Source organism: Hermetia illucens, chromosome 4 (assembly GCF_905115235.1).
Source record: "Hermetia illucens chromosome 4, iHerIll2.2.curated.20191125, whole genome shotgun sequence".
NCBI lineage: Eukaryota > Metazoa > Arthropoda > Insecta > Diptera > Stratiomyidae > Hermetia > Hermetia illucens.
This window is the reverse complement of record NC_051852.1, coordinates 16,820,782-16,846,795: the sequence shown is the minus strand read 5'-3', so window position 1 is coordinate 16,846,795 and position 26,014 is coordinate 16,820,782. Positions and strand designations below refer to the sequence as shown.

The 26,014-nt window shown below is 42.8% G+C and overlaps 1 protein-coding gene across 2 annotated transcripts in view; it reads right to left on the bottom strand.

The window, feature by feature from the left end:
- Positions 1-26,014, bottom strand: part of LOC119655816 (homeobox protein vnd) — a 57,816-nt gene extending 31,802 nt beyond the window's left edge. The window contains exon 1 of one of the 2 annotated variants that reach the window (XM_038061920.1): positions 25,401-26,014. In XM_038061920.1, the coding sequence (XP_037917848.1) occupies positions 25,401-25,513 (113 nt within the window). In that variant the 5' untranslated portion in view covers positions 25,514-26,014. The remainder of the gene's footprint in view (positions 1-25,400) is intronic. The other variant, XM_038061921.1, reaches the window with a different exon arrangement.

The following is a 26,014-nucleotide window of genomic DNA, read 5'->3' as shown; positions in this document are numbered from 1 at the left end:
TGTGCACGAAGTCCATAATTTTAAAAAGAAATAATAACCTCCATTAAACATTGGAAAAAGGCCAAATCAAACGAGGCAAGGACTATTTTTCAATATTTCATCGAATATAGGACACAAGGGTGTTGTCCGTTTCACTCTGGATACTTTGTGATATGTAGATTGTGGGAGTATCTTATTTCGTCTTATAAAATTCCTGCTCCTGTTTCTGGTCATAATCATAAGTAGTGCAAATAGGACTCTAGGTCTGAGGTGATTTTTACAAAGTGAATCTATTTATCCTCCCTGATCACGTCCTTCATCTAGCAGAAAACTAGTCAAGAGAGAAAGTTTAAGTGCTTTGTTTTATGGTATGTCTGTGCCAATGTAACACAGATCTAAGCGCTGATGTTTACCAACTAGAAATGTATGCATCACGACACATAGCAGAGTTTATGACAAATGGGGCCCAACTTGGTGCTAGTGAAATCATCCTACTTTCCCATTGACTAATCAGACTAGGAAAACAGCTTCAATTTAAGGAGCCTTCCTATCCTAACGCTTTTTAAAAACCTTTTTTTCCTTATTTTGAAAGTGTGAATATTTATAAGTACTGTGGTTAAATTTCATGAAGATCCAAGCAGTCCTTTTATAATTATAGCAATTTTTGTGAGTTGAGGTCCTGGTGACCAACTTGCCGGTCCAGCTAAGGGTAGTTAGGTATCAGTGGTCGCTCCGAGGAGCCCAATTAGCGCTGTGGTGTGCCGTTTTGATGCCACAAACTCCTAAGACCGTGACTGCTGTTTTGGGAGCAGCGAGACAGGGTCTAGCCGGCTCGGATCTTTAGAGCCCGTAGCATTCACGAAGGAAAGCAGTTCTCCCACCCTGCAGCTAGAAATCTCTCTGAGGTCCCCAAAGAATGGTTTACCCAGTGTCCGTAGCCTGATTCTAGCTAGAGCTGGGCAATCACAGAGAAAGTGCAAGTGCATGAGAAAGTGGAAGGCGAATTGTACGCGTCTGGCACAGGAGCTCTCGTGTTATAAACGGGTCAAATTCGCCTTGACTTGGCACAGCTCGTAAGCCTTCTCCATCTTAGGCTCGCGGCTGCTAGGTAGTGTGGATAGACTCAGCCCTCGACAGCCACCAGCGGAACTCCCACTGTATTCACCGAAGGGCTGCCAAGAGCAGAGCCTCGCCTGGCCAATTCGTCAGTCCGCTCATACCCCTCAATGTTCCTATGCCCGGGAACCCAGAGGAAGTAGACCTTGAGCGTGCCGCCAAGACGGTTCAGCGCGTCTCTGCACTGTCCCACTAGGCTGGAAGATGACTGTCGGTCAGAATGGCTACGGTACGCTTGGGGCTCGAATCTCGTTCCAGCCATCGACAGACTTCCAATATCGCCAGTACTTCCGTCTGAAATACACTGGCGAAACCTGGGAGACCATACGACTTGGATACACTGTGTGTACTCGGGAAAACCCCGAGCCAACGCCACCGGCCATCTTTGATCCGTCTTGCTTCGGCAGAACATATACTAAAATTGACGGTCTAGAGAGTTATTTGGCTTTGACTCCTTAAAAGTGAAATTTTCAGAAATCAGAAACTTTACTCTATGGGAATTTGCTGATTAGCTGTAAGCTGCAAATGTGGAAATTAAACACGTTTTTCTCGAAATATGATGTTGTTTGAACGTTGCGTTTTAAATTTTTCAGGAACTAATCAACCGATTCGCTTGCAATATTGACGTTCTATACATGTGTGGCTATCGTCAAACAAGTTAAAATATAAAATTTTACAACATTTATGTAATAAAATCGTCAGCTGATTTTGCCCATTTTTTCTTCAATCGTCCGCCATTTTTTTTCTATAAACAAATTTATTGAGGTAGGGACAATTGCCACTTGTTTAACAATTACCAATCTACAGTGAGCTCGATTTCTACATACGCAGTCACATTTTTTCTCTTTTTCTTAAAAAACTCATAGAATACGAAGATTGTGTGAAGCAATTGAAAGGAATATAAGTTTCTTAGTTTCCTGAGAATTCCTTATGACAGCGGCATTTAGTTCAGCTGAAAAATGTTGTATGATATTTTGCTTCTGGTCGGAAGCAATCATTTGCAAATGCGCAATTTCTATAAATGCAGGTAGATAAAACGTCAGTTTTTTGTAATTAAAACGTGTGACGTGAAATTTTGTAATGTTCTACGTAAAACAGTGCTCAAGTGTAACTTTTTTAACTTAGATTATAGCGATGCCTCGTGGAAAAGTGTTAGTCGAAGAAGAAGAAGAAGTGCAAACTTGCCAGAATGGAAAATTGGGGCTGCACAATGAGAGCGATGTTGAGGAAAATTGGTAGATCCGACGGAGTTGTGCAGAATTTCTTTAGATTAGAGGGAAAATACGAAACAAAAAAGAATCCGCTTGGAAATAAAAAAAAAATTGGGAAAAGAGAAATCACCCAGATTAAGGAGGAAGCTACTAGAAATAAACTTGGTTCATTCCAGATCATGTGGAAATTACTTTTTTCTATTAAAAAGAGGCGGGTGCAATAGATTTCCCATGCTGATAACAGCATTAAATATGAAAAGCCTGTTAAAGCACCGACACATAATAAGGCTCGTCTCAAATTTCTTAAATTGTGGATGAAATGGGAAGAAGAATGGAAGGCAGTATTTTTTTTCGGATGAAAAGAAATTCAACCTTTACGGCCCAACTGAATTTAGCACATTTTGGCACGATCTAAAAAAATGAAGCTCCTCGAATAAGTTGCAACTTTGGAGGCTACAGTGTTATGGTTTGGGGAACATTTTCTTTTCCCGGTAAGCTTCGACAGGAAATCGTACCAACTAAAATGAACTCAGTAATTTATACTGAGCTTCTGGAAGCCATTTTCACGCCGCATTTAGGTGAGAATAATAACATTGTCTGGAATTTCCAACATGACAACGCAAAACACCCCTCAGTTCCAGGTAAGGTACCGAAAGACGTAAAAGACCGCTACCGGCAAAGTTGGCTGCTCTAGTAAAACGACAACTTGAGCTTCGCAAAGACTTACATGTAACATGCTCAATCTTGAGTTTTTGGGTTCTGCGCTATTCATATTTGATCCCACTTTTTCTGCTTCCAGCACTAGTTTCGCAATTCTGTACTTTATCTAATCCAGTTTATGTGACAAGAGTGCAATATCTTCAGCAAAGTCAATACCTTCCATCACTTCTGGCGTACCCTTTTGTTGCCTTAGTCTACAAACATATCCAGGACGAGAATGAATAATAGTAGCGGCAGGGAGCAACCTTTTTTGACCCCACACGCTCTGGAAGTACAACTTTCCTACTGTGGCTCAATACTGCTAACAATTTCCCGAGGGATACGTTTTGCTAATAAGGCATTCCAAATACTCAAAAATTTGACAGTATCAAACGTCTTAAAACAAAAACCAAAAACAATGTACAAAAAGGATTTAAACTGGAGAGATTGCTCTCTTAATATAAGTAGGCTGTAAATGTAGTCTTTGCATGGAAAATTTGGCCGAAAGCCAGCTTATGCTCGCCGAAGCACTTTATTTTTCGGTTTGGGTTTTCGGAAAATTTTCACCCCGAGCAAATTGCCGATTTTATTACATCTAGTTCAGTTTATCTCCTTTTTCTGGAGTTGTAGCAACAATTCCACTTTTCGAGTACAATGGACCACTAAGGCCCGAGTGCTCAGAGGTGTTGCCTCTCCCCCACCTCAAACACAGACACACATCCTCTACCCTCTCTAAAAGGCTACGAAAAAGAGTAGAAGTTTGTACGCTAGCGACCAGTAAATTTTGCAATTCACTACGTTAATACAGGGTTGGTTAAAGATTGTCTTGGAAATAACCTCTGGTTATCGTTCAAGTACTAAGATAAGTTCCTCGACACCTCTATCGAAACTCCCAAGAATGCCCGCCTTCTTTGATATGAACGAACGCTTCAGCGATATGAACTGGACATTCTGGCTCTAAGCACGGTAAGATGGTGGAACTGTGGAGGGTGTTCCTCCAGTGCTAGTAGATGCGAATCTAGGGTCAGGGTAATGCTGGCATCTACCGCAAGGCGAACAGTAGATGAAAGGCTATACAACCAGACCTAATTGAGAAGTAGATATGAAACAAAGGATTAAAACGTTTTGGAAGATTCAGGCTGTACGGCTCAGAAGAGGAGTGGATGATACGCAAGCTGAGGCAGGATCATTTGCACCAAAAAAAGAGTAGGACAAAGCGACGGAAACAAAAACTGAAGAAAAAATTTCGTGAAGAAGAGAATTTTGAATATTGATAACTACTAGGGGCCTTTATCTCTGGCACGAGTGAAGCTATCGGACATTTTCCAAAATTGCTTCAGAAGACCCAGCTAACTACGGAAACTTGGAGGCGTATTGATGAACGCAGAGACCGGAGAATTGATCGGTGCAATTTAGAGCGAGTGCGACGTCCTAAGCTCTGATACCGAGAAAATGTACAAGATGTGAAATGTAGCGAATTTTGTCATTGAGTAGGTGAAGGCAGTGGAGGTCCCGGAAAATAAGGACGATTTCGCCACCACGTATTGCTTCAAGAAAGATCTTGGAGGAAATTGTTCGATGGTCCAGTGAAAGATATTAGATGTAGCCTTCTCGTTCATGATAAGCAGCTAATGAACTGAAACGAGCACTTCACCATGACTATCAATCATATAACATCTGATGACGCTTCTCGTGGTAGATATGGTAAGCCACCGTGATATGTTGATACGGAGGGCTCTCTGTCCTCAAGTGGAGCAAAGCAACTAAGCTTAAGGATCCTCTCAGCGGAACTACTCCTCCCCCCCCCCCCATTTTATCAGTCCAAAGGGAATATAAGATCCTTTCCAGGAACAGATGAAGAAGATGATCATTCAAATGCCGAAAAAGAGGTACCGCATTAAGCGTTGCTTCAAAGATAACAAGATCCTGGGACGCATCAAGAAACACCTCACCAGCCCGATTTAGTTCTTCACAGATCACATTACCACCCTCTGAATCATTGTAAATTAGTGTCCCTGTCGTATCTGCCCTTCATCGATTTGAAAAAGACTTTAGGCAGTATCGACAGGGAGTATATCTGAAGGGCTTTTGCCGGAAGGAATATTCTAAAGAAACTAATATATTAGCTATTAGAAAAGGGGCTCATGTTCTCGTTTAGGGCAGAATTCACCGCACCTCTACCTCCACCTACTATTCAGGCTGATCCTTAATATTATTTGCCATGTATTGCCTGCTCCAGTATTCGCAAATATGAAGTAATTGTAAATTATATTGAAGGAGAAAACCTAGTTTGGGTGTGGCTGAAACAAATTTTGTTTCGTGCCCAAAAGCTAGGTAGCTATAGTTGTCATTAGGGTAGCATCTCAGAAAAATTGAAAGTTCAAGGCGAAGTAAGCGAGGATAATGCTCTGTCCTGATACTTTTTCTCGTCATTATCGGTGGTGGAAGCAGCTTTGCTCAAACGCCTCGAATACGCTAAGGATATCCGCATGCTCTTCAAGTCGGGGACCTTTTTCAAATGGCTCAGGATTTGGAGAGAAACGCAAAAAGAATCGTACTGACGATAAACACCAACAAAACTAAGGTTCTTAGTCTGACTGGCTATCACACGCTATCACGCCCTATCACACATTAATAGGATTGGATTGGAAGCGTCAATCAATTTGTTTTCTTGGGCAACTTTGTTACTGCCGATGGTGGCTCCAAACCTTCTGTTTTCTCCAAAATCTGGAAAAGCGACTATTTTAGCACTAATGAAATAGCGAATAGTAAAGAGCCTCCACTGTTATTCGAAACCTCCAAATTTTCATCCACTTATGTCTGCTCTCTGTTATCAGCTCACTCTGGCCTGAGATTATACCAACCAAAAGCCCAAAAGCTTTGTGGGCATGCGAGTTAGCTATCCGCGAGCCTTCTAATCAGAAGGCAAAGTTGGCAGTGAGTTGGTCACACCTTCATTGCGGTTTACGTCACCACAATATGTGATCGGGGAAATATGATTAAACCTATGAGAGAGACTTATTGACCTACTTCTTGAGGCCTAAAACTCTAGATCCTTTAGTGGGTGTTTGCCTGCGGAGTGGGTAATATTCTAAGAATGTTTGGATTCCTCAGCGTTAAAATAATGGCATTAGCACATTAAGGTGACAATTCCATGTGAACGCAATGCTGACCATATTGCCTCCAAGTGGAGTCACTGATTGAACTTATTTTTGGTTACATCGCTTCCTTTTGATTCCTCTATCGGCTTTGGGTTCCTTTTTGCCTTCAGAGTTACTAAATATACTATTCAGGGTGAGCCTCAATCATTTGACTCTTCCAACATATTTTTCGCAATTTCTGTCTCTTAAGTTTGCATGGTTAGTCGAGAATAGTTTCTGCGTAACTTTGTTTTTGGTGGCTACCATGATTCCTTCTAAACCGCATCTCCGCAGAAGCTTAATTTTCGGCAGTTTTGTGATGCCAGTGGGTAATCGGATTCCGTTGTGCTTTGCAGCTTTGGGGTTCAAATCTATTAGGGTCCAACTATTTGCACGACTCACGATTCCTTTGAAATACACAACTCAACTTCGGTATTCAATCTGAATCTGGTATTTTTGGTTTTTTTCTTGAACTATAACCACCGCATGTGCTGTGACTTTTTCCAGATACGACAAACAACGAAGTTGAAAACTCCAAGGAAGGACTCTTTCCAAAAGATCACAAATCGCAATATTCCCAAAGTTACAAATTTACTAGGATTTTTCTTATAGACTTTTCACTCCCCGTTCTTCCCTTATTCATATAAGACACATGATATGCAACCACCACACACCAATGAAAAGGGCACAATCAGGACATTTATCACTTCACATAAATCAACGGAAAACTTTTCAAAAATGTTATCCAAAATTTTACAAAAGAAAACAAAAACTACTTTACCCGGGCAGAGCATTCCTCAGGGCACTGGGATAAAATGCAGCAGGCAAAAGTGTCGCTCCCCAAGGTGGTATGAACACTGGCGACCAGGTAAGGAACGGAGCAGTACTTGGAGTTATGATACTACTCGCCGTATGAGGTATTGGAGCCGCAGGCACGGTAGCAGGTTCATCAATAGTTGACGGTGACGAGGAAGCAGACGAGCTACGTTTCCGTTTTTCTAATCCACTAGTCGAGTCCTCCATTTCAACAAACACCGAGCACTCGTATTATCCAGAATTTATGATTTGCGACTATGCAAAAGTGAATTCAAATTCGCAAAATTATCACCACCAGACAAATATCACACATGCGAACGCTTCAAAATGACACCGTGTCACGCACTATCGCCACTTCATACATTCGTCCTTGCGGGCAAAAAAAGCATGAAAACAAATCACGGCACAAACTACAATTTGAAATGTCTAAACCACTTGAAGTGCCATCATCTACTAACTATGATTCGATAAGTGGCTGCTCAGCGCATGTATAGAGGTCCTTCATCTTTTTATCTATGCTATCAAGCACTTCTTATTTTAATGGCACATCATCCAATCCCTATCGAGAAAGAGGATACGCCACTTTGGATGGCTCTTGATTTCAACAGGATAACGAGCAGACCAATCACAGGACACGCTCTACTCACGACAAGGACCATTTACATGAGCACTCCTTGCATACCCTCGACTGGCAATGGGCGTGGTAGTGGTGTTGTAACCGAACGGCACTTTTTTTCCTGCAGGAGTAACCACGTCAAGGACTTGGAGTAGAGTACGCCTTCTCGTCACGTCCTCGAATACAAGATCCATAAAAGTTTATTGTTCGATTGTTTTACTCCTCTGACCCTTTTCAGGGAGCGTGTATTTAAGTAGATTGATTAAACCGACACAAAAAAAGGATATAGGAGTCTGGTTCGGTGAAATGATGACTTTGGGCAAAGTAATAAGGATAATGTTGTAGGTCCCTCCGCCATTAACGTTGTATAGGATTCTGATGGGAATTCGTGACAAAGTTGAATATTCATTACAAAGCTAATGAAGACAACTTTTTCCTTGAAATACTTTTGAGTTGTCGCGGTCACCACGTGAGTATTATATACGGATATGAAAAGGACGAAGGGTTTCTGTATAAAATTTTTATATGTTTCGTTGAGATTGATGTTTGTCAACAATGAAGAAAAGAAATTTACATCACAGGGTAAAGGTTTCACTCGGAGCTGTAATTTCTTCCTGAAGTTAACAAAGGACGAGCTATTCATTTACCTGGATTTTAAGGTCTTTAAATAACGGAAAGGTGAATCAATGCAAGCATCGTATTGTCCAAAACTTTTGAAGACAGATGCACTTTGAAATTTCTAGTTTTTTATTGAGTGATATTTTCAAGTACAGGATAACTCGGCTTTCCCAATTATCCTTGAAATTATAATAAATTGCAATTAATAAGGACGATCAAAGGAAATGAGAAAATGCCTTCAACAGTCCAGCATTTTTAGAGGTCAAAGGAACTAGTCTAGGACCGTAAGAAGAGGTGTTACTTGATGCTGTTTACTGTTTCCACGCAGTTCTTTATTTAGGGACACACTTAGGGAAAAGACTCGAGTGTGTTCCCATGAAATCTCTCCGAGAGCACTTGCTCCAGGAGAATTCCGGGGGGATGTGCTCTTGGCTCTTTTCGTTTGGTCCCTTTGTGGGAGTTTCTTGATGGTTGTGGTTATGTTCAAATCGCTTTACAATCTTGGCACGCACTGGCTTGAATGCTGAACCTGCACTCTGTATAGACCAGTTTGGTTGTGCTAGCCATGGTAGAGCCCTGGTTGCGGTCTCTAAATCAATCCGCGTTCGAAGAGGACCGTGGGATTATGCTTATATGACAGGTACTCATGTTACACAGGCAACACCTTCATGTTCTCATGTGTTGATAGCTTCGCTATAACTCAGGCACGTCAACGTCGGAGTTAGAGCGACTGAATATGAAATTTGTGCCCACTAGAGATCAGTTTCTCTAACTCTGCGCCCATGGGGCTACTATAGGCATGTTACTTCGTGTAGTGGGTACATCTCCTTTTTTCCTCCTTCGCCAGTTCTAAATATCCATCAGGAGACTAGAAAACACCCCTAGTTTCTCGTAAGCATTCCAATTGCAGTATTTTGGTGATCCCCTGAATTTCGTAGAAGGATCCTTTCTTCGAATTAGCTATTGAGCCAACCACACCGCGGTTTATACCCAAATGTTATCTCATCACCTTATGTATGAAGGACTGTGAGGATTTCCTGTTTGGTTAGGATGGCCGTTTCAGTTTTCTAAAGAGCTAAGAATAATACATGCTCAATTGCCAATCTAGTGACTCATCGTATCATCAATCCACCAAGTGTACGGTAGCTAGTGCCGCAGAATCATTCGCCTATCCAATCAGATACGGTTTGTCTGGCATTGGGTTAGGTTCATCGGTAGTTCGTAGATCATTATGTAAGGTCGCAAAATCCGGACAGAGGAAACATCCCCCAGCCGCTCCTCCAGTGATCGTCATTCCTCGGACACCATTCCCCGTTTCATAGAGTGGGACGCGGTTCATTAGGTTGTGCTTTACTATCCTTTACTTACTATTCCAATATCTCAAATAGATTAGTCCACATCCAAAATCGCGAGAAACGCTGCCTATAGGCAGTGGTGTCTATGTACCTCAGCTCGTCTGATAACTTTAGTATTTCGCTCATGATACCCTTGTTTCATCCTTCTTTGACAAGAACGTTCCTTTCAGTTACACTACAGTGAGGAATGCGAAGTAGCGGAGGTAGCGCCGGTGAGTAACCGTGGTTTAGACCTAACCCCATTGTCTTCTTAAGATATGGATTGATTTTGTGATCACAATCAAAGCTCCTCAGTAACAAGGAAAATAGTACTTCTGCACCCAGTATAGACATGTTACTTCGTGAGGTAGGTTCGCCTCTTTCTTCCCCCTTCGCCAGTTCTGAATCTCCACAAGGAGGCGGGGGCACCTGCAAACCATTTCTCCTTCGTCTTGAGCATCTGTTCAATTGTATTCTCCGGGCTCACACCCATTTTTCGCTCAGAAATACCGAGCAGTGAAACATCATATGCTTTGAAGCATTTGTTTTGTATGCTACCGCATCGAGGTTAATCGGGACAACCACGCAAAACTAAGTGGTGAACATTCTGTCTGCTGCAAACGAAAAACAAATATTCATGGCCTCTGCTGGGATGGGAAATAAGAGCACTCAGTTATATAGTACATTAGATTCCACAGCAGAGGTCCCAGTACCCAGCCTTGTGGTACCCCCACTGTTACAACGTAAACGACTCTGGGACCCTTATTATCCCATGCCACAGAGGCTTATCCAATAGATAATTCTCCAGCAAATTCGCCAAGTATCCAGGAAAATCTGTTTCAGTCAATACGCCTTAAATTTGGCTCCAGTTGTCGAAATTAAATACGCTTTCAATATTCAACTCCCACATGGCACACAGCTGAGGTTCAGTACTATGGTTATTACATCCACAGTGGAGGTGGAATGGAGAATCTTACACTGGCCTCTTGAAGAGTCATTGCCACTGTCCACGGCAGTAGCCTGTTTTACATGGCTCTCTCCGCCATTTCCTAATTTCCTCGTCCAGGTGACTTAGATTCCGGAAGTAATACCAGCTTTTGCCTTCTCGACTAGTTAAGAGCGCCATGAAAATGGTGGCGTAGAGGTCAGACATAATCCTTGCTGCTGGCTTCAGAACTTTACTGAGTATATTTTTTTTAAGGATATGAGGAATCCTGAGTCCGCCATCCACTTGATGGCGAGCCGGACCAATTAGAAAGAACCTTGCTTTCACGGTTTCTGGTTTACAGACCCCACGCTCTGAGCTAGAACCCAAATTTTAAAAAGTAGACAATTTGCGGTTTCGTCCAGAGCAGAAAAAATTCATTAGACGCTGTGTTTGCCTTTACTTGGTCCGTCATTAAGTGGATGACGGACTCAGGACTACCTTTATAAAATTTGGATCAGCTTTGGATCGGCAAGAGGGGACGGTGCTTGTTGTGATATTTGTCCTCACAGCCTTTGCATCACCACCCAAAAAGCCCAACCCAATGGTTTTTAATTGTTTGTAGCAATTTTTTCTACATCTCTTAATGACCTCTTTCAAGCTGCCTCGTAATTGCATAAAAGCATAAAACCCTTTCTCGCTGTTCCTGCTACCTGGTTTTCAACTGAATCTTTAGTTTTAGTCAAGCTTCCTTACTTGAGAACACATGGGTCAAAACCTTGGTCTTCTACTAAGTATGCATCGCCTTCGGGATATAGTAGCATTACCAGCTTCTGTGAACTATTAGGTGATCTGAGTGACCTTTCATATCGCCATACTATTCATAGGTATAATGGCTTTGAGTTCGGCAGTCCACCCACCATGCCACGAGAACTCTTTTTGCAGCAGCAACTTGCCTAGTAACTATAGTGCTCACGAATATGCCAAACGACTCTCCTGCCCAATGTAGTAACATTTACGCGAATTAAATCGATTATGGACCCAGACCTCTTTCCCGAAAAGTGTATGAGCGCGCGAATACTAAATCCAGGTTCTCTTATGCTTCAAGCAAAATGTTTCCCCTGACATTTGCTGTTCAACTTGATCTGTATCAACCTCATCTGCAGTTTGCATTGAGGGCTCCTGTACAAATTCTGATAAATACCTACTCGGAAGTTCCCAATTGGCCGCTAAAGAATCTCATTTTGAATCGTTGAGACTGTTCCCCGTATGGAAGGAAATCTACAAAAATTCAAACCTTCTCTAAATAAATCAGTTGTCGAATCTAGTTCTACTCTCAGCCGCTTATTACATATGATCCACGGCAGTATCAAAGAGATATCAAAGTGCCAGCTCCATCAGCTAAGCCTAGCATGAGGTGGTGGAAAAGCAGTACGCTCCTAAACTTGGAGTTTCCTTTGGGCCCGCAATAGAAATGAATAAAAAGGATACTAGGGGGCCACATAGTTTTCACCCCGGGCCCATTTTTTTCGAAATATTTTCACCCCATCCCCGAATGCTCCCTATAGAGAGCTGTCAACTATATTATACGAGCCGCATGATAACTATGAACCTCTAGGTAGTGTTTAAAAAAAGGCTCCCTGCATACTACAAAAATATTTCCCACAACCTAGCTGGGATCTTCCCCAGGAACCAAAGTTTCCATTTTAATTCATGAAACTTCTATGGAAAATTAAGGAGCTCTCTTGAACTTGGCTAATATCATATACCAGAATTGGTATTATCTTTTTCAAAGCCAATGGCAGAACCAGCGCCGGATAGAGAAAGTTCGGGGCCGAGGTGAAAATTATGCCGAAAAGCGGAGCCTGGTGTGGAAATATACCATTCTATAGAGAAAATTATGTGGGCCCGGTGTTATCGTTTATTTGAAATTGGAAATTTTTATTCCTGGGCCTAGGTCCAAGGTCGTTTCAAAATCCAAAATAGGATACCTGCGCGTAATGATTGATGCCAAGTTGAGCTTCAAGGCAACCGCGCAAGGGTAGCGAAATCCATCCTGCTATACTCGGCTCCTGCCTGGGAGAGGGGTCACCAGACAATATTGTGAACCAGAAAGGGGTGACTTCGGTGTGTCTGTCCGTCACGCTGAGGGTGAATAGTGCAGATATGGCAGTATCCGGTAAGACAGTATGTTTCATTGCGGCAATGATTCCGTTAGAACTTCTAGCGAATGAGGCACACTGTCTTTGCCAAAGAAGGAAGGCGAATTCGACCGATGTGACAGCGGTCTTCCAAAAAACCACTGGACCCATGCACTAACCCTGCGTTTTAAGACATAGGTCGAACGAAAACAGAAAGGCACAGTTCCTTACGAAACACGGCAACTGCAGGAAGTACTTGCATCACTTCGGATTGGACGAGTCCCCGTAACTGCCCCGAATGTGTTGCTACACCCGAGGACTCGGAACATGTTATGTTCCATTTTCCGAGATTGGCGATTGAAAGAGTGGGGTTAAACGACGGCCTCAATGTAGTTATCGGACCCCATAATCTCGTGGAGGAAATGCTAAGGTCAGAAGCAAATTGGAGCGATATCCGAAAAGCTACAGAAACTTGATTAAGCCCAGAAAGCGCGACAGGCGCATAAGTTAATTATGTTGATGTAAACCGGAGCCCTCTCCGCGAAGTATTACTTCACGGGGGTCCCACGAAGCCGCATACAAACGCGGCTTGAGACGGTCAAGCCTGACCCAGCGGAACACAAGAAGGAGGTACAGTTGCAAATTACTTGCGGCCGGAGTGGCTTACCCTATTTTTTTATATGAAGCACTGATCTATAGTAGGAGAAAGCACTAGCGTTTGGGAACAAGCGGAGGAATGTAAACATGACCCAACGGCTTACTGACACTAAGGACGTCATACGCTGTCGGACAAGGCAGAGTGTATTATTGCACGAGTGCTCCCAACTGGTCCCCTGGTAAACCAGTTCCGTTGTCTGTATAACCATATAAAGATTATTAAAAAAGTGTGAAAAACATCCGAGAACAAGGTTCACTCAGTGATTGCCCGTATTGAGAAATGGAATCAAGGACCACCAGCCTAAAATAACTTCCACCTTACATAATTCATAAGAGAAGAACAAGAAATACCTGTACTGATTCAGGTTGAATGATTCTCCCTGTTACCCTGAATGTTTTGGTACACCTAAAGACTCAAAGCATGTTCTACTGAACGCAAATTTTAAACAAAAGAAAAGATACTCTCATAGAACATTATCGGGGCGGTACTGTTGTTGGACGAAAAATGGCGCGTAATGAATCGCGTAATAATGAAAATCCAGATGCACCTTGGGGACCGGAGCCTGCAAGAGAAGCGTGAAAAGCGGAAATACGGATAATGCTAATCAAAGGAGAAAGAACAGACATCCAATTTGTATAAGGTTTCGTTTTATATAAAACCATAGCAAGCTCTTTGTCGCTCTGGCAAAGCCAAATCCTTGCGTCAAATCCTCGAATAACCCGAGCTGATCAAGGAAAATGTCAAATAAAACCCTATAATACTTAATCTCCCCCACTTCTAATAAATATAAACCGCGGCCTCACAGTTCCAATCTATCTGCCTTAATTTGAGTGCAATTTCTCGGCTTTCCTCTTGGTCCTTAATGAACCCTTCGTGAACAAAGACGTAACGTGGTTAGTTCAGAAATTTGTTCGATTGACTGGCAGTTTGTCCAACGACTGTGGGGCGTTTCCCATTCTGGCATGATAATACCACGTTCCCTAGTTACACTCCCTTGCCCTCTTCATTCTCTGGTTGTTTAGCGGGTGTCATCGTCCTCCTGAAATACCTTGGAAAACCAACTTAAGATCTTAGCTCCACAGTTTCAAGAATACTTTGGTAATGACATATTAAGGCTGCTGGATGGTCAAAGACCGTCTTGAGTGGTCGTCTTTGGTTCAATAAGTTACTAGAAATGGTGCCCAACATGGAGCTCTACATTTCCTAGGTTCATGGCCTAGCATTCGTTTGGTTCTGATACGTAAATCAGTGGAAGATAGCTTATCCACGCTCCCAACTTCGTTTTTGTATGGTTGATAGAGAAGCAATAGTGTCTCAACTTCCCGGCTAGGCTCCACATGCACTTGACCTTTCAAGTTTTAGGCTACACGCCCTTTCCCCGGAAGTAAGTAAAGCTTAGCAACTCACTTTTCGATCACCCCTTGTAGATTAGAGTTTCCTATCCGTTCCTTATAGTATGCCCCGAAAGTTATCCATTCCTGGGAGTGTGTTTAGTTTTCTTAAAGGGTCGTCTTGACAATCGACCAATAATGTTAATACCTCGTGTTCGTTGCGACACTTACCCGCTAGAGCCTTTTTCCTCTTCAGAGATACACACATCTGTAAGATCACTAATCACGACTACCACTTTTCCTCAAACGAAGGAACAGGCTTCAACTTGCGGTAGCGTTATGCTCAAGTTACCAAAATCTTTTCTGCAGAGTAGATTCCCTGAAAGTCCTTGTCAGGCTACCCAATCGCAAACACCAGAAATTAGTAATACCAGCTTGGGACATTTGAAAGAGCAAGGAAAGCCTAACGAAGTGACTATAATTGAATAACTAAAAGTGCAAAGTTGATGTAGTTGGGTGCCAGTTCGCCGAATTCATGTCCGGATTACAGTCCTGCTTTCGGTCGTCAGTATCCTTCTGTTATTAATTTTGCCTTTACAGAGATTGGTGTAAAATGAAGCAATAAAGCATACACAAAATAATAGCATGAACTATGAACAGGCTAGGTCAATGCTGCTCCTTTTGGTCACAAATGAGAGAGTAGGTGAAACATCCCTTCATTCAGTTCCAAATCATCTAGCCCCACTTTTACTGCATTTTTTGTTCGCCGCAGTCTGTCAATGATGCTAGTTCTTCGTTTCTTAAGTTTCTGGACTTGTGGGATAGTGATCGTGCGCGAACGCAAGTTGTGGACCGTTTCACAATTGTTGATGTGGTATTCCACCATTGTATGATATCCTGTACGACGGGCAACTTTCACTATCTTCAAGGGCTCGCTATTTACATACTTTTTATCTCTGGACCACCTTTACTTTTATCAGTGATGTTATTCCATCTCAATGCTCAATCTCTTCATTGAATTCAGGTCCTGAGGCCCCCTAAAGTGATTATTCAGCTAAATATCACTTCACCCCGCCATTCAGCACCCTCCATCTCCGTAAGTCCCCAACGACGTTGAGCAAACCCAATGTCGACTCATCAGCAACGCTGTTCTTATGATGAACCATTACACCTATGTAAGGTCCCATTTTTTCCAAACAATTTCAAAATCAATTCAAATCCAATATCGCCATTCACCCCAATCCATTCTCTTCAATTTATCACAAACACTTCGATAAAAAAATTATCTAGGACACACTCACCCCGACTGAATCGTCCTGAATAAGTACGCGGGCATATTTGTCACACTATAGACCCATTGACACGCAGCTAAAGGTGAGCACAAAGGAGCCATCGTTTCCCGAAAGATGTATGCGTCCAGCAAATTGAATGTGAACAATTATCATCGAGTTATATGGCAGGAAGGACAGTGTTATAAAGGGTGCCTGTTGGAAGTTACATCCGGTTTGCAGGAATTGAAAAAAAGTCATGCATCTTGTCCGATACAAAGCGGACATCTAAGTGGTATTACAATTGTTTGCTTACGTGCCTTTATCATCCTTGCCTGCGTCCTCTTCCTTTTTGGCACTTCCGATCGATACGTCTTCTCAATGGCATTCGAGGCGAATGAATGGACTCGGACGAGTCGAGTAGGTGTGCAAAGGACCCGACTCTAAAATGTCCTTAATGATATCGGGACCAAACATGTTGTGGTGTTGTGAAGAAAAAAATTTGAAAGCGTGAAATCATCTAATTATGTTTTTGAAATTGTACAACCTTTGATGCACCGAGGGGATGTGACTTTTACGTTTATAGCATTCGCAATTATTCGGTATTGGGCAATTTGTCTCAGAAGTTGGTTTGAATTAGATCCTTATAGCATTCAAATCAAAAGGATGTTAACAACGAGGCTGTGAGGGTATTATGAATGAGTTATTGATTTCTTTGCTACCAGATGCAGTTTCCAAGGGAGGTTGATTGATAGAAAAAAAGGCTGCCTGTTGCAGTGTGGACTAGGGAAACTTAAACTCTAACTTATTTCTCCGAAATAAAAACCAAGAAGATCTATTTATGTAAATAAAGGACTAGAACCGACTATCTCATTTCGTTCGCTAATTCAAATTGTTCTGGTGGTGAACAGATGAATTACGATATAAAATAAAGTTTGAAAACCCTAAAAAGGAAGATGCATCTGAAGCAGCGTATGAAAAATAGACACACCCCCCCCCCCCGCCCCTTGGGAATAAATTTTCAAAATAAAGTAATATAGTATTATTCATCATCGACTACGGCGCAATAACTAGTATCCGGACTAGACTAGGAACTCCACGCATCCCGGTTTTGCACCACCAATTCGATATCCTAAAAACTGTCTGACGTCTGTGAAGTCACTTCTCAACTCAACGGAGTTCGTGATAGGCCTTTGCGCAGCATTTTTTCGTTCGTAGTTTACATTTATCGTCAAACCAGTCATTCCGACCTTTTTGCGTTTTTTAGATGGTTTTGAAAATCATGTACCGATGCTTGATTTCCAGGACCTATATTAGCTGCGGTTGTTGCGGTAACCATTTTCCCTTTATAGGTGTTACGGAGGGCTTTGTTATGGATGACTTCACTATTCACTCTCACCAGTTTATCGAGGGGATTCTAGGTGGTAGGGTTCGAATTACAACCCGGAGGACCATGCCAACGAGATAGTGATCCGAATCTAGGTTGGCCCCGCTATATACTCTCAAAAACATCAAATTGAGAGGTGACGATGTTCGATTGGCAAACGTCAATTTGGTTGAAAGTGGTCTCGTCTGATGAAACCCAAGTTCGTTCGTGGATCACTTTCCGCGCGAATCAGGTACTTCCAACAATCATTTCATGCAACACTGCTAGTTGAATAATCCACAGTCTGTTGTCATTGGTAGTTTTGTATATGTTATGGAAGCCGACGTATCACCTGAAAGTGGGCTCCGCCCCTACTTGAATATTTTGCAATTTTGATTTAAGATCGTCCAATGTCCGCGATGCACTCAGTTCCACAGTTTCCTTAAAACTAGATTTATGAGCTCTATACTGCTCTACGATGGCCAGTTTCGAGGACCAGTTTAAGAGTGCTGTGGTTTTAACACCAAGGTAGCTGGAATCATGGCGATTGACATTTTGGACGGTGACATGACCTATTTCCACCAGGTTCTTACTCTGATCGATACGCAACAATAGCCGAAAGGGAGAAGTCATTGAGCTGGTGGCAACAACTATGGAAACAGATGGAAAAGGGTCGATTGACCCATAGATTAAATGCAGAGAACACAAGATGAAATAAACTATGACTTCACGCAGTTTCTCATGGGACAACACAGATACCGTAAATACATGTATAGATTTAAACTGGACAGCTCATCTAACTGTCGCAGTTGCGACGATATTCCGAAGGACCAGGACCATGTCTTCTTAGATTGTCCTAGATTCATAGAGGAAAGCAAGACTCCAGAGGGGACATTGAGAAGAACAGTAGCACCGGAAAGTCTGATTGGCGAAATATTTGCGTGCCAGAAAAACTGAAATGCAGATTATAAATGCTGGGACGGATTCTGGGCAGGTTAAGAGTCAGAAGAGACGGGAAAGGTCTCTCTATCCACTAATGGTCCGGTATCGCGGCGCATTCATGACAATCAAGAGATTTGATACAATGTACATATACCCAATAGCCATTATGCCACGAAAGAAATTACGTTAAGTGGTCATCAACTTCTTCTTGATTCCTCTCAACTCAATTTTCAGCACACGAGGTCAGAGTTATAATCCCGTAACTTCTCTCGCATCCGTAACTCAATGGGTGAAAAAAGGGGCTAGAAACATGTCCACCCCGCGACGTAATGCTTTCCGGTGGTTCCTTGAAGAAAAAGGCAAAAGTTAAGAACGGCGATCTCAAAGATATGAGGCCTATCTCTCTTCTTTCCAATATTGGAAAAATCTTCGAACGTATCCTACTAAGTAGCCTCAAAACCTCAAATCCGCCGAGCAAATCCTGCATCTGCAAGACTATATTCAATCACTTGGAAAATAGACATTGCAACGTAGCCTGCGCCTTAGACCTCGAAAAGGCCTTTGATTCGGTTTGGAAAGAAGTGTTACTCTATAAACTAATTCAATTGACCCCTCCCCTTATTCACAATTCTCGGAGACTTAATCTCCAACAGAACTTGCCACATGCACTTCGGTCCATAGACTTCCCGGTAAACTCAGCAGTCCCTCAGAGATCGATTCTAAACTTTCACAAAAATTTGACCTCTCCGGGGTTTGTCCCATAATTCCGCGTATGATCAAAGTGTCGCGCATCAGATTGAAGAAGTGGTTGTCCCACCCTAACCCACTGATAAAAAATCTCGCTAAGCGCGATGCCTCGTTACGCGAGCAAAGGCACTACGTGTCAGAGCTAGCTCTCTTCTCGGACAGTAGTTTTCCTCTTAACCATCACGCCTCCCCTCCGTCCTTCATCCCCTCCTTCTATCAAAGCTCCTCTCCGGACTTTCACAGAAGCTAACTGCGTAGGGCCAATGTTCCGGCAGTCAATCCCCTTCCAGCTGTAGATCACCTTTCATAATTTTTCTTCACCTAGTCTAGATAAAGTCAATCAACATTAATTAGACTCTACAATATATGATATCTGTAAACATTAGCTTCTCCCCTAAATTGAGGTCCCTCCTACCAATTAGACTCCACAATACAAGCCCCGCACTCCCTCAGTCCTCTTTATCCCTCCCGCCTTTGGTCACTTTCCTTGGACAGGTCCAAATCTAGCAAACGGTAGCCTTTTCTCAGTTTGCTATCATCATCGATAAAAGATTGCGCTTTACTCCAAATATGTCACTAAATCCTGTCCACCGGTGCCTAAAAACTCCCATTTTCTCATTTTTCAGTACGGAGTACTATTTTGGAGATTGGAGATTTTGGAGGTCGCACCTAATTCATGTCCCCCCACGGAGAAATCTGTGGAAGACAGGCTCTCCACCTCAGTGGAAAACCTACACCCGGTGTCTACGCGCGGTCAGCCAAAAAGGATAGTACAGCAACTCCCTTAATGAGAGGAACTGGAAATCTGACTACGGCCGGCTTATCGGTGACACTGTTGCCCAACTCTTCTAAAATACTGGGGAGGAAGGCTCGGGAAAAAGGAAACTTTACCCGCAAAGGAGAAGGGAGTACAGGCTTGCCTGTCGGAACCTTCTCCTCTGCCTGTACCCGGAAAACAGAAGAAAGGGAAACTGGTAATGTGGACGCAAATGGTCTAACGCCGGTATGTGAAAACAGATCTAGGCAGCCCGAACACCGTAAACCTGAGAGGAGCCGACGACAACGAAAGACACTGCGAAAGAAGGCGAAGTTTCTTGGGAATGAGGATATAGACATTACTACACTACTAAATGTGGTGACATCCAGAGAAATCGGACGCAAGAAAGCGGAACTTTCGGCGGAAGTTGAGGACAAACTGGTAACCCCGGTCAGATCCACACTGAACGTAGCAGACTTTTCAGTTAGCGGCGGTTTTCATATTAGACTGCACTTATGGCTACAAACATAAGAGTTAGTCAAATCAACCTGCAGCATGCCAAAACTTCTTTCTATCTACTGGCGGCAAAATTGCAGGACTGTCCTTATATAAGATCTGGTTCAAGAGCCATGGGTTCGTTTTAACAAAATCTGCGGTATTGGATTAGTCAAGGATTCATTCCTAGACTAGGATCTTCTTCAATGAAAGATCCTCGAGACCGAGGGCCTGCGTTCTGATGTCAAAATTTTTAGAGGCAACCATGCTGAGACAATTCTGTTTTCAGGACCTTGTTGCGGTCAACTTACAACACCAGGTTAATGATAAGAGAAGAAACGTCATAGTTGCCTCTGCTTACTTAAAATTGCTAACCCTATGATTCTTTGTGCCCTCCGCCGACGCAAGAACTAAGGGATCTGGTAGTCTATGCAGAATCAAGTGGTCTTGAACCTTTAATAAGTTATGATACGAACGCTCAGCATATTTGATGGCGCCGTGGCAAATGCAATCCTAGAGGAAAGAAGCTGTTTGATTTTATCACTTCAGCTGGTCTGATGACCACGAACGTTGGGTGCGTCCCTACATTCGTGGGACCAAGTAGAAGTGAAGTAATTAACGTAGCAATCTGCACTTCAAAGTTGTTAGAGTTGATTAGAAACTGGCGACTACTAGATGAAGTCTCACTTTCAGACCACCTTTACTTAGAATTTAGCCTAACTTTTGCAGGCGAACAGCCCTCCCTAGATCCGACAAAGTTCAATGAACTTCTATTTTAGAGCATACTGTGAGGAACTGGACGGTAAAAGGGAGACTTCCAGGTTGTGCAGAAACCTTAATAAGGATAAGTCGACCAAGTTGGACTCTCTTAGAAAACCGGATGGTACTTTCACGAACTCCAAAGTTGAGTCTATACAGACTCTCAAGAAAGAGAGAAGACCCGGGGGAACAGGTCTCAGAAGAGGGAAGAAATGAATTGGCGATTTCAGCAAACCCTTCAACACGAAGGTGTTGCAAGGGGAATTGGGACGCTGCGAGAGCGGTTGTTACCAATGAAAAGGCGAGAGCCGCTATACTATCATTTAAACATTCCAAAGCGGCTGGCATGGATAGCATCTATCCAGCGATGCTAAAGGAGGGTATAGAGCACTTATAGCAACTTCTAAGAAATATTTTTAGAGGACGTCTTGCTCTGGGCTACGTACCTTCCTCTTGGCAGGAGATGAATGTAGTTTTCATACAAAAACCTGCGAAAGATGACTATTCAAATCCAAAAAACTTCAGGCAAATCAGCCTTACATCATTTTCGCTGAAATGTCTGGAACGACTGGTTGAGCGTCACAAAACCAACATTGCTTACCAACGAAGAAAGTCCTGTAAGTCTTCTCTTCATTCTTTGGTTTCAAAGATAGAGGATGCAACTCTGAAAGCTGAGTACGTGATGGGGGTGGGGGATGGGGGTTCGTGAACATTGAAGCGGCTTTGACTGTGCGCCCTTCTAAAAGCTCTGTGACGACAGAGAACATGGTGTTGACGAAACTCTAATAAAGTGGATCTACGCTATACCAATGCAGAGATTATTGTGTGTTGACATCGAAAACGACGAAAAGCTGCCGTCAATGAGGTGTGCTATCGCCAATTCTGTGGAGTATGCTGATCAACTCACTACTATGCGAACTGCAAAATCTGCCAATACACGTTCAAGCTATGCGGATGACGTGGCTGTGCTGGCTGTTGGTCGAGACCTCGGAGAGAAACACACAATGCGCGCTTGATTTGATTGACAGTTGGTCTCTAAGGCATGGACTTTCAGTAAATCCAAATAAAACCACAATGGTATTATTTACAAAAAGGAGGAAACTGAATGGTATTTGCCTTCCAGCGATGAGGGGTACAACCCCTCAACTCTCCGAAGAAGTGAAACATCTCGGAGTCACTCTAGATAAAAAACTTCTTTGGAACAAACATGTCGAGGTAAAGATGAAACGAGCAATCACAGCTTATGGGCTTTGCCGACGGACCTTTGCCTCGACATGAGGACTTAGGCCTTAGGTAGTAATGTGGATATATGTTGCTATCATTAGGTCGATATTCGCTTATGCATCCATAGTGTGTTGGGTTAAGGTGAAACGAAAGAGTTTTCGCTGTATACTAGCCACACTGCAAAGAACTCTGTGTCTGGATATCATCGGTGCCATGAACACCATATCCGGCGCAGCTCTGAATGCGTTACTCAATTTGCAGCCCTTGGATTTGTTTATTCAGAGCACTGCAATGAGAGCAGCTCATAGACTAACTCGATTAGATCTATGGAAAAAAAATGGACGGGGGGCACAGAGCATTGGAAGAGTCATTGGGAGAACTGAATCTAGTTTTCGCAATGCCTTCCGATTCTCGGATCCCCATACATCTGTTTGGTAGAAGATATGATGTTATCTTGAAAAGGAGAGAAAACTGGGACGATCCAGAAGAGTGCGTATCAGGATATACTGACGTCTTCTACACCGATGGCTTTAAGACAGAAAATGGTTCTGGAGCAGGAGTATACCTCTCGAATAAAAACGAGAAGTGGGTTTTCCCTTTAGGACAATACACAACGGTCTTTCAGGCTGAAGTGTATGCGATCCTAAGGGAGGCAACCTGGATGAGCGGACGAGGGGTTGAAGGGCAGACGCATCGCAATTTGCAGTGATAGCCAAGCTGCATTGAGGGCCTTGAGTAGTCCTTTGATCTCCTCGAAAATCGTTCAGAAATGCAGGAACCGTTTAAACTCTATCTCTAGATTCAATACGGTGGAACTACTCTGAGTACCTGGTCACTGTAGCATAGATGGAAATGGAATCTCGAATGCTTTAGCGAAAGAGGGGTCAATCTTCCCTATGCCGGGACCGGAACCAGCAATTGGAGTATCAGTAGCATTGGCTAAGTCTGTTTTCAAAAACTGGGAACAAGCTTCCCACAATGACAGTCCGAGGCTCCTGATGTGGCCTCGTAACAAGATGTTTTCCGTGTAAGGTTGTCAGCCCTACCCAACCCCTGAAGGACGAGTTGGTAAAATTTGCCCCGTTTTTAGGTGCGGGAGACTCGCCTTCATCCTCCTCCGTCTGCAGCTTTTCGTTAAGAAAGAGCTCCCAGCAGTCACCACGTGGAGATGAAGATAGGATTTGGTAGTAGAGCTGCCGGTGTTGGTTCAGCAAACGTTTCCCAGGTTTTATGCTACATCGTGGATACCAACCCACGTTTCGCCCTGGGAACCATACTACCCTTTGACCATGATGATTTAACTCAGGTACTCATTCACAGCTGTGTCGACTGGTATCCGACGTCAAATCACGATACAAATCAGCTATCCGGACACAATAAGGAAGTCAAAATGTTGGCCTCATCAATGTACAGAAGCTGAAATCCAAGCCGTCCTATGATTTGACAACAAGTGCAGTCCCAGCATGGATGAGTCAAGCAGTGAGTCAGCAAGTAGCCCTGGAGTGGTCATACCTCCAGTATATCACAAAAATAGGAGTGCCCAGCTTTGGACAATGAAGGACTACCAGAGAAATTGCGTCCTAATCCGAATTCGAAACAGGCGAAGGTGAGCAACAACCCGAGGACAAATCGACGGTAAGTGGTAGATTTAACCGAGCCTTGTTTGGTAAATGAGTTATTTTGAAACCGGCCGGCGCATACTAAGCGGAACAGCTGGATCATGGACTGTTTTGCAGTAAACTTGGTCTGAAAAACGCTGCAATTGTGTAGGCCTAGTTCGGATAATATGATAAATTGTTCCAAGGCGGCTTTCTACCTAGTAAAGCAGGGATTTTACATTCTTTTTATTCAGTCCAATACTTTGCAACAATTTGCCAATAGGAGAGGAACGAAACTCCTTAATCTACAATTAAGCTCCATATCAATATCGCAAATGCCATTGAAACTATCTTGAAAATCGATCCAAGAAAATGTCACGGAGAGTGACAAACTACAAAAAACAATTCTCGTAATTGAAATAGAGACGGAGGCTCCGCGAGGAGCGCCTTCGTGATATTTATTTCTTTATAACTCACTTAGAAGACGCACGCTATCTATTCTTGCTATAACAAATGGCCAAAAAGGAGTTTTTTTCTATTAAAATCAACTACTAAAGATATTTCTCCTCTAAAAGAACTCTTCCCATATTTCGTCATATACGTGCACTGAAAATTTATATGTGAATCGGGAAAAGGACCCGGTACACTCCAGAAGGGTAGTAGCGACACTCAGGAGAGGGCATAGTGACTATTTGTTTACCAGTACCACACGGCGACATGGTACAAATGGAAAAGCATTTTCCCTTAAGGAGCGTTTTCCCCATTATCTCGACCCAATTAATGGTTAATTTGCGTGAAAAATGGAAGACTTAAGGAGCTTTGATATTTTTGAAGTGCAATTAGATAGTGCACGAATATCAATTGTGGGAAAATGAGCAGTTGGAAAACAAGGAGTCGGGGGTGAAAAAATCAAACCGAAAAACTTCTTGCAAGGAACAGGGATGATTTCCGTGTAAGTTTGCAGAAGCCGATAATGAACTTCGCGAAAGGGAGTGAGCTGGGGGTTGAGGGCATGGAGGTATTTCATTTATTACTCAGCTGCCAGAGAGGCATTGCACTTGTGAAATTAGAAAAATAGTTTGACTTGCTGGAAAGGACGTAGGGAACGGTGGGAGGGGTCGTTTTTGAGATATGAATTTCGCCGTGTGCAAAAGAGTTTCAGCGTAATAAGAGGGGTTTAATTTGTAATTGAAAGCAAATATAGACTCAGCCATAAAGTAAACATTTTATATAAACACAATAGAAACTAACAACTAGCAAGACGCCCATTTTATCTCCACTATCACATTTTTCTGAAAGAATTTCCTCGCAAATGGGTAAAGATAATGGTCACAATGCGTTCTGATTCCAATATTTGCTTTGGGTTTTATCAAAAGTCTCGTTTGACCGTTTCATGGGCACACATTTCCTCGAATGAGGTGACGGAAGGCATGAACAACTGCCGTCAGACTCCTTTTTTACTGCAACTCACGTTACTGATATAGTCGAATGCACTTCCAGCGATAACGATCCGATTCAAATAGATGCGGGTGAATGGGGACAAAAAATGTCTAGCAGAAGAAGCTAGTAAGAAGCTCATTACAGGAACGAATCTTAGATCTCGGTCCCCCAATCCTTAGGCTAGGTACCACTCAGGTCTGCAAAAGGAGCTACTACTTACTCATACTTGTAGTCAGTCTCGGGCTGTAAAATGTAATCCGGGGCATAGAACTGGAACTGTCCACTGTAGGCATTGTAGTCGTCATAGTATCCGGCGGAATTGAAGGCTGACATAACACCAAGCACAACTGCGACCCGCTTTAATCCGTTTTAGGTTCCACTGATTATCTTCGGTTACAAAAGCGTCCAAATTGCCGGAGATTACCACACACCACTCGGACTACCTATCGCACTCGGACATCAACATCGAACGGGGTATTACAACCGAACTGATCTTCAATTATAGTTGTAAAATATTGAATCGATTGGTTTTTGATACAAGGACAGTATCGGTGATATTTTACCATCGACTCCCTTATCAAATTATTGGCTTAGCATTATCAGGCCATGTTATCACAAAATACGTACACCGTGCATATTTATCTATACAGTTTTTGTTTGCTCGGAGTTTCTTTTGATTGCGGAGTTTCTCAAATACAATATTATATACTCCACAATGTAAATATTAGTCAGAAATCGACCGGAGATACTCCACAAATGAATTGATTTATATAATGAAAATCGACAGCGACTGCGACGGGGCCTTCAAGTGAAAACCACCCAATCAATTTCTAT